Source organism: Accipiter gentilis, chromosome 17 (genome assembly GCF_929443795.1).
Source record: "Accipiter gentilis chromosome 17, bAccGen1.1, whole genome shotgun sequence".
NCBI classification, from domain to species: domain Eukaryota; kingdom Metazoa; phylum Chordata; class Aves; order Accipitriformes; family Accipitridae; genus Astur; species Astur gentilis.
In genome coordinates, this window is record NC_064896.1 from 12,799,685 (window position 1) to 12,813,016 (window position 13,332).

Sequence of the window (13,332 nt, forward strand, 5' to 3'; positions counted from 1 at the left end):
TCTCATTGTGATTTTTGTTGTTTTCCTCACTGTCAGTTAAAAATGGTGACTGCAGTCTTGCCTCATTTGTAATAATTTCTTTGATTATTTTTTGCATGTGTCAAATTGCTTTTAGATGGAAAATGGGATTCACTTAGAAAGTAGGAAAACCACAATACTTGAGAATATTCGTTAACCAAAAATGCACTAAATATACAGGATACACCAGGAGAAAGCTGTGTTTTTGGAAAAGGAAGCAAATTTAACTGAGCTGGTAGCATTTGGCCAAGTAATCACCATGGCCTCACCAGTCTCTTGGTTGGTGGGACCGTGGTGATCACTTGCAGCAGCAGATATGAGCCTTCAGCTAAGCTCTTGTTTCCTGAATTAATAAAGTTTCATTCCTCTGTTTTTCTAAGCCCCCCCAATGCCTCGTTTCCAAGCTTTGAACTAGTTACGGAGTAAGTTGGCTGTGCAAATTTAATAAGTCGAAGTAAAATGTCATCTTCTCTGTAGAAGAACCTATAACAAACAAAAGTCAGATTGTATTAAATAAGATGCTTAAGCGGTGCTTTTCCCTTAGTTTTGTGTCTCGTCTGTCTTTAAAATGTTAGCCAGATAAATATTTGTATGATGTTTAATGTAAATAAACCATATGCCTTTTGTTTATTTTAAAAGATATGCTAACTAATCATTTTCATCTCGTCTGCTTAAATATTTAAAACAGTATGCCATGGGAACTCCCATACTACGGCTCTGAGGATGCTGTAAAGCCTCTGTCTTGCCTGCTACGTCCTTTGCCTATTACTGCTTGAGCTCTCTGCATTTCCTCTGATTTTGGAGACGATGGGCTTTTTAAAGTTTCAGTGTTAGCAGCCTCAAACGCTTTGAGACCTGACTCGTGTATGTTGTGTTGTTCTGCTGCGTCTGCTGCGACCTCTGCTCATACCTCCTCAATTCTGCGCACCCACAGCGAGCCGCCCCGGGGACCCAGCGTGTCTGGCCAGGCGCTAGGATGCCGCCGTGCAAAGCTCTGCGGTAACGCCTCTGCTTCTCGCTCTCCCTTGCAGGAATCTACATCCTGATTGCGGTCGGAGCTGTCATGATGTTCGTGGGGTTCCTGGGATGCTACGGCGCTATTCAGGAGTCTCAGTGCCTTCTGGGAACGGTAAGGCGCAAAGTTTTGGGTGCCGCTTCCACCGTGACATCTTGCCGGGCGGCGCGTGGCTGCGGCTCCCTTGCTGCTGGAGGCTTTTCCAACAAGGGGGCTGGGAGGACGCGTGAGCACGTAGGTGGGAACTAGCTGACCTCTGCAAGGAGCAAGGCCGCGCTGCTCGGCTGAAGGCATCTCTGCCCGGCCTGCTGGAGCTCCGACTGGGCTGGCAGGCGTGCTGCAAGCTCCTGCTCCTGCCTGGCTGCAGGACGGAGGCTGAAGCCAGCAGCATAGCAGAAGAGGTGTGAACAGCAAGATTCTTGGAGATTTCATTTTTTCTGTTATGTGGGAAAACACCCCCCCATGCTTTTATCCTCACTGTGGTCTGGCTATGTCTTACCAAGCATCCGCTAAACCCTCTTTCTTACCTGATGTCCCCTACAGCTTCCCCTTTCACTCTGTTTCAAGGCTGCCTGTGGCAATTCCAATTCTTTTAAGGAATCATCTACTATTTTTATCTGTCTGGACAAGGAAACAGCAAAGATTTCCCACAATGTCTTAGTGAGGAAGTCTAGGTACATCCTGGAAAATTCAGTACTGAAGTGCTACAGGCATCCTTGATGTGAGGCAGCAGCTCGGGATTCCTGGTATCAACTGTAGCCACACCAAAAGCCTCTGCCTTGGGGGTAAGGGAGACCCATTTATTTAAAGCAAGTTCTCACATGTGGTTCAGCTTTAAACTCCATACAAAAAAAATTTAAAAAACTTGGAGGGATAAAACATTAAAAAAAAAAAAAAAAAAAAAAATGGAAGGACTTTCCAGCACTTGGCTTCATTGGGCTGGAAGATTCTTGTTTGTGGTGTAGTGACCCATGGGTGTGGATTCAGCTGGGACAGAGAGAAATGGAGCTGCTTTCCCTCGCTTTCACAGATGGCTTCATCTGTAGTTGCTTCTGTTTCCCAATAAGAAGGGTGTGCTTCTCACCAGCTTTTATAAAGCACTTCTGAACGTTGGTGGATGAGAGCTGCTGTCGGAGTTTGGAGGCATTATCACTGCTGCTGAGAATAGGAGGAGCCCGCGCGCAAATCCGACGGGTTGTTGTAGCAGGGTCTGGTAGCTTTGGATTATTTTTTTTTTGTTAACGCAAGTGATTACAAAACCTGAATTACCCCTCACTCCCTCTTGAAGTTGGAAAGAGGATTAGAAGGGCAGATGGTACAACGTACCTGAGGCCTGACAGGGAAACCGGCTGCTTTGGCTGAAATTAGCAGCTCTAGCTGCTGTGTGCTGCCCATGTTTGCTCGCACCTTGGCTTGCCAAGAGAGGGCTGGAGGAGCCTCGTGATGACGCTTTCCGCTGGCCAAGGTTCCCACCTTGCTCCAAGGACATTTCCAGGCAACATTCTCAGGGTGGTGCAGGGAAGCAGCCGCTCCCCCCTCTTCTGCAGCCAGTTTATATGATGGAGTGACTATAGGCTTATTGCAAAAGGGAAAAGTACCAGGCAGCTCCACGCTATCAAAATCCTGTGCCGAAGGCAGCATGGAAGCTGAGCGGCAAGACCCAAGGAAGGCAGCAGGGAGCCGCTCGGCATGGAGCAGGCTCTGCTCCCCGGGAGGGGGCTGGGGCACATCTGACCGCCCGGCCGGGAACACTGCTGTGGTCCCATAGCATCTCTGGTGCTTTGCAGCCAGCTTGCAGAACTGAGTCTGAAGGAAGTTGTACCTCCAAATCTGGGATAAATGAGCCATCCTTCGCTGGAGGGTAGCCACTGCGAGAGTGAGCCCTAGCGCCTAACCAGAGAATCACAGTGGCATCGTGCCCACGGTTTAGGGTGCTGCGATTCCTTGCAGGGATGTGGGACCCGCTCCCCCAAAGATGTTCCTGGAGAATCAGGGGTAGGTGGGTGTTTAAATAGGAGTTGGTTGTTCAAGGACTGGACAGGGATGTCGGAAGTCCTTTCCTGCTGTCAGATCAATAGTCCTGTTTCCGTTTTGCTGTTAACCCTTTGCTCTTGCACATGAGACCCAGGTCATAGCATCATTCTGGAAACTCCCATTTCCTCTGTTGTTGAAGAAAATGTCCTGAATCTGTCTGGAACAGAGACTGCCCAGAAGCCCAGGGACTGTTGTCTCACCCCATACTGTGATTTTGTCTTCCCCTGACTGCATTCACCTCTTTTGCTTCTTTACTTCCATGGTAACTCTCCCAGTTTGGGGCTTTTCCCAGGAAGAAGTCACAGAGGGTGATGTTGTTGCGGAGGTAGTGTTGGCTGCATGTAGAGCGTGCCTGTCTGCCTTTTCACTTGACTCTGATGTATGAGCTTTACAGCTTCCCATTCCCAGTCTAACAGACCGACTGTCACAACGTGTTCCTGGGATCTGAACAAAAAGATGGATGGAGGCTTTGGGGGGATGGCAGGGAAGAGTGCTGGAATTGCACGAACAGGGTGGGACTGTGGGAAAACATCAGTGTTAGTATTTATGCAAAAAACTGCAGTAGCCTTGCAGGGCTGTGGATGCCAAGAGAGCTGGCCATAAATCACACCCTGACGCCCCGCAGCTCCTCAGCAGTTGAAATGTGCTTTTAACCCTGCACTGGCAATTCCCGTCCTCAGAGCATCTGTGGCAGAGCAAGAAGCGTGTCTGGATGGTCCTGCAGGTGCATGAAGAGAAGCAATGTGTCTTGTGGTGCACGGGGCATCCTCATTCCTGCCAGTCCCTGTGTGGGAAGGGCTCTGCTCATACCTGCGCAGCCATCCCAGTGGGAAATCTGGACGTGGGGTGGCATCCGATGAATTATAGGAAAACACGTTTGGGCTAAGTGCATGTATGAGAGAGAAAACGGTCTGAAGTCGGGTGACACCTTGCTCTGATCTCCGTCAGCAGAAGCGCCACTCCACACCTCTACCCACGTAATTGCTGCTTTTGCCTGTAGCCAGATATGTTAAGCGACCCTCTCTTGATTTGTCTTTGCAGTTCTTCACTTGTCTGGTGATCCTGTTTGCCTGCGAAGTTGCGGCTGGAATTTGGGGATTTGTCAACAAAGACCAAGTAAGACGACTCCAAATCCTGCGTTCGTGGGGCTGGGAGGCTGGGGCAGAACCACAGCAGATCCCAGCATGAGCTCTTTTGCTCATGAGCTGCTCCCGGACTGAGTCACAGGGGCTTGGATTAGCTGTGTGACCTGGGCAGGTCACCTAACTCCTCTCGGCCAGGCTGATGAACTTTAAATGTGAGCACTCGATGGTAGTAGCTGCCCCTTACGGTATATAGTGCAATGTCTGGAACAAAAATAGGTCTGTCTTGCTTGGGTCTCCTCCTTGCTGCCACACTGTCAGTCAGAGTGTGAGCTGATTCATGTATGAAGTCACGAAGGAAAGCCATCTGCATGTCCTAGGTGCCAAAGAGCAAAGAGTGAACCCAGCTGCATGGCCCCAAAGGGAGGGAATACCGTACGGGGAGAGCCAGCGTCTGCGTTAACAAGATCGCTTGATGCTTCCTGCTCTTTGCCAGTACCATATAACCCGCTGCGGGCTGCTTTTCTGCTAGGACTGAGCTTGCTGCTGATCGATACGCGGTGCACACATGAGGGGTAGAAGTCGGGTGTCTGTCCCAGGTACCCTGCCAGGGACTGCTTGCTTGGATGAGGTCCTCTGGCTGGAGGGGGTTAGCTAAAGGGTAGGACTGAAAATTGCAGCTTTTCACCTTCCCTTTCTGTTCACCTTCCCTTCACTACGGTCACATGTGCTTGCACACGTGCGGATTTTGGTCTCGAAGAGCAAAACTGCCGGCGTATGGGAACCATGGCCACGCTGCAGCAAGCAGTGGGCTGGGTGTTGATCACTCACCCATCCAGGGTTTGGAGGAGAGAAGGGGACTGCTTGTGCTTAAAGCCAAGGTTAGACTCTCTGGCAGAGCGGGAAATGTGTTTACTCTACTAAGAGACGTAAGCCAGCTGTGTCAGTAGGTGGTGGCCCGCTCAGCTTCCACATGCATGTAGGCCACAGACGACCAGCTCAGCCGTGAATGGGAACACCCTTGTAGTCATTCACTGGAGAAAGCATGACTTCACCTTAATAAACTCTTCTGTGGCTAAATATATTATTATGCAGGCAGGGTGCCGTTTCCTAGCAACTTCGGTGAGCTAATTAACCTTTGCAGAGGGGCTGTGCCTCCTGCAGATGTTAGTTTGTGAATCCTGAAGAATCCAAGATGTGCGATTGAACCGACAGCAAAAAAAGTGAAGCCCGAGTAGGGAGGGATCCCATGGCTGTTGCTTTCCACACTGGGGAGAAGGTGCTCGGCCATCAGAGCATAAAGCTGAGAAATTTAGGATTTGCCAATACAAGAGCGATGACCTCAGCCCCTAAAAATAATTTTGCGGTTTAAAATGAACGGTGGCAGTCTGTTGGCCTCAGCCGCTTTTGCAGCCTTGATGATGAATGGGCTGTTTGGAGGACCCTGCTCCCAAGGCAGGCGGCTTGCTTCTCCCTGCCTCGGTCAGGGGCATTTCAGGAGCAGTGCGGGCTGGGAGGGAAGCGCTGAATGATCCCAGCCCCTGAGAGCTGCTCCCAGCAGGATTCCGTTCCACCTGGGTTTGCAGCCCCATGGGGGGACAGTCATCTCCTATCACATGGGCACAGGATGCTCTTCCACGAAGCTGAAGGCAGTCTCTCCCCCAGCCTGCCTTCCTGGAGATGCTTTAGATACAGGATGGGGAGACGAGAAATAGGATTTTATTTATTTTTTTTTTCCCCATGTACCAGAATCAAATGGTTTGATCTCCCTCCAAAGCAAATTTTTTTTTCAGCAGTGACAGAGAGATGCTGGGATAATTGATTGAAATCACACTCCTTGCTGCAGTTTCTTTTTTCGTGTCCTAATCCAGCCTGTGCTGCCAAGAGCAGATGTTCTGGAAAGCGTTTCCCCTTTTGTACTTGCTCGTATTTTTTTCTTTTGCTTCTCTTGCATGTCCTCCTTTCATCTGTCTCTCCCAAATTACTGGAGGGTGTTAGAGGAGAAACCACAAGGCCAGTTTCCCTGAAAATGAGGGGGTTTTTGCATTGTGGAGCAGACCCCCATGGGTGGCTGCAGTTTACCAGCCCAGGTGGCAGGGCTAGAGTACAGGTGAGACTTCTCATATAACCATTTACAGGATGGGGGTACCCAGCTCCAGGTAGGGACCCACCCAGAGTTTGATATCCATCTAAAAGCACCTAAGCTTCCTGACCCAAATGAACCGCCTTGCTAGGCTTTAGCGTGCAATCTCTCCCGAATTCCTGCCATCCCCTCCAAGCCAGACAGTAAGCCAAGGTACCCATGCCTACAGACGGCCTCGCTTGCGCACCCCACCTCCTCCTGGCTTCCCCAGCACGTCCTGTCTCTGTGGCCTCAGTGGGAAACGTGTTGCCTGCTTGTTTTGTCTCCGTGTGTTGGATGGTTCAGAACAAGCTGTTTCTGCATTCCTGAGCCCAAGACCAAATCTATGTGGGCTGAAGGCTATCTCGGATCTTGTGGTTCACCCTCTGGGGCTTGGCTGTCTTTGCCTGCTGGAGAGAGCTCGTGGAGTGCTTGGATTGCGTTGGCTGGAACCTGCTGGCTGGTGGATAAGGTTCTTACTATTTGCTGCTCTTAACACGCTACGGCTGGAAGGACTTGAGCCCTGTGAAAGACAGACCTTTTTTCACGCACCTGTGCAAATAAACAGGGGCTAACTCTATTTAAAAACTGCTCATCTACCTGCAAGTGTCATTAGAGGGAACCTGTCCCCTTCAGGCACATCTGCTGGATGGGTTTCCTCCTCGTCTGGCTGAAAGGGAGTTTTTCCCCTGTCTTTCCTAGATAGCCAAAGATGTGAAGCAGTTCTACGATCAAGCGTTTCAACAGGCGCTCATGGCAGAATCGGAGACGAACAACGGGAAAGCTGTAGTGAAGACCTTTCATGAAACGGTAAGACATCGGCGGTCTTGCTGCACGTGCTGCTTAGGCTACGTGCTGTTGGCCAAAGCAGCCGCTGATGGATAGCATCCTGCGTGCTGTGAATTACACCCAGTTAACCTCTGCGTGCGGTTTGTCACTGGGGAAGTGGTGAAGAGCGACTGTTGCTGCACACAGACTGGTCCTCCCCACCGAGGCAGAGGCAATAACTTGAACTACAAGTCCTCAGGCAGGGAATGAAGGCAACGCTGGATTTTTTTGATGCTTAGGAGAGAACTGGATCAAATGTGTTCTCAGCAGTGGGATTTTGCTGCCTGCTTTCCAAGCCCTGTGTAGAAATCTCTCCATAGGAGCTTCTTAACAGCCACAGGAAATGAGAATGTGGGAGGAAGGAGAATTAAAAATAGGGGTCAGGAAAATGAATGGGAAAAGCAGGGTCTAAAGCAGATGATGCTACATGCAGGTCTTAGCCTGTCAAGTTTGCTGTTCTTACATGTCAAGAAACAGAGTTGTGCCCTCTTCAATATTCTGTCCTTCATGCTGTGCTGGGAAGTCTGGTCCGAGCTCTAATTAAGTTGCTTTTCATTTGCATCAGCACCCCTGATTTAAGTAAAATTCAATGGAAGAAAAATGTTGCTCTGAGAAACTAATCCCGATACTTCCTCTGCTCAGCAGGAAACAAAATTGCTGGAGAGAGTCGGGTTCGCTCTCCTCTAGGATACCAATGCCAGCCCTGTCTGGGACTATTGTAGGAAGCAGCTGTGTTGTGTGGAAAGAAAAAATCAAATTTGGAGAGTTATTCCCTCTCCCTTGTTTCCCCCTCCAAGATGCCTCCTTGGTCTTGGGTGGCTTCAAGGACATTTAATGATGGGGAGAGCGTTGCATGAGTGTTCACTGTCTGCTAATGCTGTTTTTTTGTCGGTGTGTTGGGGTTTTTTCCCCCCCCTCTCTCCATGTAGCTGGACTGCTGTGGTCCTGATAATGCAATAGGAGCTATCACTCCCCTCTGGAGAGACGACCTCTGCCCAAAGAAGGACTCCATCCTGAAAAACTTTATGGAGGTAGGCACATCTGCTCTTCACTCAGCACAGCTCCTGTGGGGAAAATCAGCTGCCAGGGTAATTTGGGGATTTATTGGGAATTAGATAAAGGGTAGAGATTTCATTTATTTGGGTATGGTGTAGAGGAATGTCAGAGGTTCCCATCGGTTCTTCCTTTGCTGTTCCTGCTTGAGGGGGCTGGCAGGTCCAGAGGGGTGAAGTCTGGTGGGAAGTCCTAGAGCCAGGATCCAGGACCGCGAGCGGGACCAGGGGAATCAGACCTACCTTTCTGGGTGCCGGGGCGGGTGAGGGGAAAGCAGGCTCTCTGACCGGCATGCTTCTCTGCTTCAGTCCTCGAACTGCCACAAAAAAATCGACGAGCTCTTCTCCGGGAAGCTGTACCTGATCGGTATTGCTGCCATCGTGGTTGCCGTGATCATGGTAAGCGTGACTGTGCGGTGCCCTGCTGTTGTGGGATGGGGAAAAGCTGCCTCGGGGTGCTCGGTCCTGTTCCAGCTGGGCTGGATCCATCCCTCTCCTCCAGATGCCCCTGTGGCTCAGCGTGCAGCACCAGCCCTCTGCACCCCAGCTGCTCTGGGACGTGGCGAGACCGAGGGCTTTGTCATCCCCCCGTGGGGTCGGGATGTTAGGGCAGGCACCCGGCGAGCGCGGTAAAGCAGGAGCACCTGCAACACCATCCAGAAGGGCAGAGCACCGTCGAGCCTCCTTCCTGCCTCCAAACCCGCTTGTTTCTCAGGCAGCTGTGTTTGTTCGCTGGGGTCTGCAGTGGGAAGGGATTTGCTTTCTTTGCCACCGTAGGTTTGCTCCTCAGCAAGCGGTGGGTGGCGTGTGCTGGTAACCCAGCACCTGCGCAAAGGCTGGGCTGTAAAGCTGGAGGGATCTCGAGGCGTTTGCTGCATAGCTGGCAGTCGGGAGGCTTGCGACGTACCGCCACTGCTGCCAGCAAGAGAGGGGAGAACATCATCTTATCTCGAATTGGCCGACTCCTAGTGAAAACAGCAGCGAAGCCGTAGCATCTCTGCCCTTATCTCTGGCATGAGTTTATGTGGAATGGGGGACCTTGGGACAGGGGCGGGGAGCTCCTGCGTTGTACTGGTTGGCGCCTCACTGGTGCCCCTGTGTCTCCTGACAGATCTTCGAAATGATCCTGAGCATGGTGCTGTGCTGTGGCATAAGGAACAGCTCCGTCTACTGAGCCGTGAGAGCCAGGGAGGGGAAGGGGGGAGCAGGGCGGACGGCGCTAGAGGGGACCCCGAGTGCCACCAAGTGACCAGGAGACATTTCAACAAAAGACAAAACTATGTATATAAATACTTCCAATATTACCATACAGTACTTATCATTTTTATTTTGAAGTACTTTTTTTTTTTAAATAATAAAACTTTCCCATATCCTTGTGGCTGAGTTAGTTACACATCAGTTTTGTGTGATGGGGAAAGCTACTGTAGCAGGAGATCGAGTCCTTCCTCCCCCTTCCCCACCCCCCGTAACTCAGAAATACTGTTGGTGGAAGATGTACAGAGGAGAAGGCTGCAGCCTGTTATCAGAAAACTTTGCCTTGGTTTTTACTCTCTTTTTCAACACTGACTTTTTTTATATACATAATTGGATGCTGAAGCAGAATTTAGCATTTTTCTTCATTTGTACTCACCTTTTCCTACCATCACCCCAACTCCCTGGCATTTCCAAGCTGTCTGTAGGGAAGCCTGGCTCACTGCCCGAAGCCTGGGAGAGAGGAGAGGAAGGAGAGGAAACAGCTCCCGTCGCCTGGATGTGTCCCGCAGGAAACACAGGCACGTTGTTCCTCTCCGATCTGTTTGCATCGCTAGGTCAATCCTTAACAGAAGTCTTGCTTAAATTTTTTTACTCTCTGAAGAGTAAGTGGTTTTGGCTTTTTGTTTTTGTGGTTTCTTTTCTTGGGGCTGTAACTTTATAAATTGGCTCATTTCCATTGATTCGTTATATTAAAGGGTCAGTAGCTGGGGGTGAATTTTAGTCATGGTTTTTCAAATATAACAAACTGAAAATTAAGTCACTTTTTTAACCTCCTTCAATGTTTCTTTATAGACATATGTTTTTCAGAGAGTCTAGTTCTGTGCTAAGTTTCCAGTCTTACACTAATGCTTGCATACAAATGATATTGGAAAAAAGAAGAAAAATTAAAAAAAAAAAAAAAAATCCTTAACCTTAGGAATCCTGCATTTATGTATTGCAGGATGACGCTTGGGGGTTCCCAGCCATATGCATACATGTTTAAAATTTCATCTTTGCATCACTCTCTTGTTCAATGAAATTTTCCTTACTTACAGCATATTGTCACACACTGTAACATTGCCAGGAAATTGTCATAACCTGATTTTGGAGAAAAAAAAAAAAGTTTATTTTTAAGACCTTCAACTTCCAGTTACATCAACAGCAAGACGTTAGCTTCTCAAAGCAAGGGAATTCAGGATTTTAGATCGCACCAGTTGAAACACTTTCTTGTGACCTGGTAAGCTTTGATGGCCAATTCGATGTATGTGGCTTCTGTTGTATGCCACTCTGTTACCATGTAGATAGAGGGGAAGAGTGACCCAGGAGCTATGTAATAAAATCAGAGTGTTCTAAAAAGATGATCTATATGTATAGTTCTATAGATATATATTTTTAAGCAAAGCCTTTTCCTTAGCCGTACAGGCACTTGAGCTGGAAATGATAGTATCTCTCAGCTCTTTGCCACCTTGAAGCAGGTAAGGGGAGGAGTTGAAACTAGTGATCACATTCCCCACTTCGGGAATATTTCTGTTTCTTAAAGTATTTCACTCTCCCACTTTGTTGCAACAAATAGCTTCAGATCAGATAGGGAGGGAGACCCGCGATCATTTTAAACTAGTACCTTGTCCATTGCACATGGCTGCCATGGCCTTTACCACTACAGGATAGGAAGTTCCTGCACTGGGGCAAACTGATCCATTTGGAGGCTTTTCCCTCCTTCCACTCCTCCCCTTCCTTTTTCTGCCTTTTAGTATATAGGGCCTTTAAAAAGTATATAGGTAAATATATATATATATATATATATCAAATTGTGCTAGGTAAGAGGAGGAAGTGCTTCAACAGAACTTCAGATTGAGAGGTTGGAGAAGAAAAGATTCAGCCTTAGAAACAGCCTTAAAGCAACACTGCCCTGAATGTCCACGTTGTGCACATCGAGAATGAGACAAGGTTTTGCAGTAGGTAACCCCCTCCCCTGCTCCCCAGCGTAGCTCCTTCAGGTCATCTACTCTTGTTATGTGGCTATATGTATATGCATCAACCAAGCATGTGTGTTTACATATATGTGCATCGGGATTCTTAGCATACAGAATGGATGTGTAACTTGCTGCCTTTTTTTGTTGACTGTTGATAAATGTGTATAAGTATGCCATTAAGCACTTCAATTCTGTTTTCTTTCCTTATACCGTATTTTTGATATTGTTCAGTATTCAGTTGATGCTGTGTATGTAGCTGGAGCTCTGTTTGAAGATGGACTGGGTCTCAATGCAGGTCAGGTGTGTCCTTAGACGTTGTAACTTTAGGGGTCTGGGCTGTCCCATGCAGGAGCAATTGGGAGAATGGTACTTTGAGAAGGAGTCTGAGAGCTGTGGGAGGAAGAAGAGCAGGACGTTTGCTCAGACCATGTGCCGCACGGGCTGCAGTTTGCTCTCTGACTCATTTCAGAAGTGGCTTGTCACTGTGGGGAGCTCCTGAGGCAGCTCCCTGGGCCACCTCCTGTCCCTGCAGCTGCTGGGGGAAAGGTGCTGCAGGAGAAGAGCCAGCGGCTGGGAAGGTTGTGGGAGGGGGCAGAAGGAGTTTTGCAGGGAGAGGGTAATGCTTTCTTTAGACTTACTAGCTGAGAGTCCCCATGTTCGATGGAATGGTCATCAGCTGTAGCAGGAGGGGTCAGCCCTAGGAGAAGAGGGACAGAGAGGAACCATCATGCTTAAGAACGATGAAGTAGCTGAGAAACCCTCACAGCAAAAACTACCCTCTTGGGTCTCTTCTAGTCCAGCCTCCTGTGAAGCTGGGCCTGAGTTAAAACAAACTTAGAGAGGGAGCTGTGAAGGGCTGAGGGGACTCGCCCTGTTGCAAGCACTAGGATCCAAAAGTGATAGGGCTCTTCTGCCAGTTGGTTGGTCCCAAAGCTGGCTGAGGTGAAGGGGGAAAAACCACTAGGTAGGACCCCTGCCCTACCTCAGACCCTCTCCTGCATACCTGCGCATTCGTGTGTGCAACGTGGGGCCCTGTCCTGCTCCCCTCCATGCTCCCAAAAACAAAGGATGAAATTGTGTGCTGTAAATACGAACCCCTCCCTCTCCAGGGAAGCATCCTCCTGGAGTTAGTGACAGCTGAGAAAATGGCTGTGAGCTGAGGCAGGGAGGAGGAGAGAGGGTGGTGGGGAAGAGGAGACCCAACCGTCCAGGTCTAAGTTCAAAGACCACATCAAAAGGTCAAACAGAGCTGCTGACAGCTTAACTGAATGCTTGGGATTTTTTCATACTGTGGAGCATGCCACAAAGCAGTGTGTTTAACTTCTTTCTGCCTTTTTTTTAAAAGAAATGAAACAAAAATCAATTTAATAAACATTTCTCATAGTGTGCATAGTGTGATGAACCGCTGCAGTTTTACAACCAGTTAACACCAGGATGCTTTGTGAACCAGGCTTCAACAGCATGGGTTTTTCCAGCCTCTGGGAGGGGAGCCTGCAGGCAGGCTGGGGACGCATCCAGAATGGTGCTGAGGGAAGGCAAAAACATTGCTTGCTGGCAGCAGTGGCTGCTGCAATTGTGCCCCCCCCTCAAGGGAAGGGGGGCACAGCTGTGGGGGAGCTAATGTGGATTGCAAAATAGGGTGACACTGCTGAAATTCAGGGGGGCTGCGATGGCAGTATTGCGCACACTCAAGGGGCTTCTAAAGTGACCAAAAATGGCCCAAAATGCCCTCTGCTGCCATCCGGCCGGGGGCTGGTCTGATTTTTGCAGATGGTCTGGTAATGCCACCGTTGCTGCCACCGCCTGCCCCTCCGCACCATCAGGGGAAAGCCTGGCTGAGCGCGAGAGGGGAGGCCGAGTGCTGTGATCCCACAACTGCCTGCCTTTCACTGCCCTGTCTTGGACTTCTCGCTGCATTTGAAGCAGGAATGTCCCACAGCGGCCGCCAGCCATTGCCCATGCCGGTATGGAGAGG

General features: G+C 49.4%; 1 protein-coding gene across 2 annotated transcripts in view; it reads left to right on the top strand.

The window, feature by feature from the left end:
- Nucleotides 1–12,745, top strand: part of CD81 (CD81 molecule) — a 42,098-nt gene extending 29,353 nt beyond the window's left edge. For both annotated transcript variants that reach the window (XM_049821120.1, XM_049821118.1), the window contains exons 3-8: nucleotides 1,050–1,147; nucleotides 4,109–4,183; nucleotides 6,974–7,081; nucleotides 8,029–8,130; nucleotides 8,461–8,550; nucleotides 9,263–12,745. In XM_049821120.1, the coding sequence (XP_049677077.1) occupies nucleotides 1,082–1,147; nucleotides 4,109–4,183; nucleotides 6,974–7,081; nucleotides 8,029–8,130; nucleotides 8,461–8,550; nucleotides 9,263–9,325 (504 nt within the window). In that variant the 5' untranslated portion in view covers nucleotides 1,050–1,081 and the 3' untranslated portion in view covers nucleotides 9,326–12,745. The remainder of the gene's footprint in view (nucleotides 1–1,049; nucleotides 1,148–4,108; nucleotides 4,184–6,973; nucleotides 7,082–8,028; nucleotides 8,131–8,460; nucleotides 8,551–9,262) is intronic.
- Nucleotides 12,746–13,332: the final 587 nt, after the last annotated feature.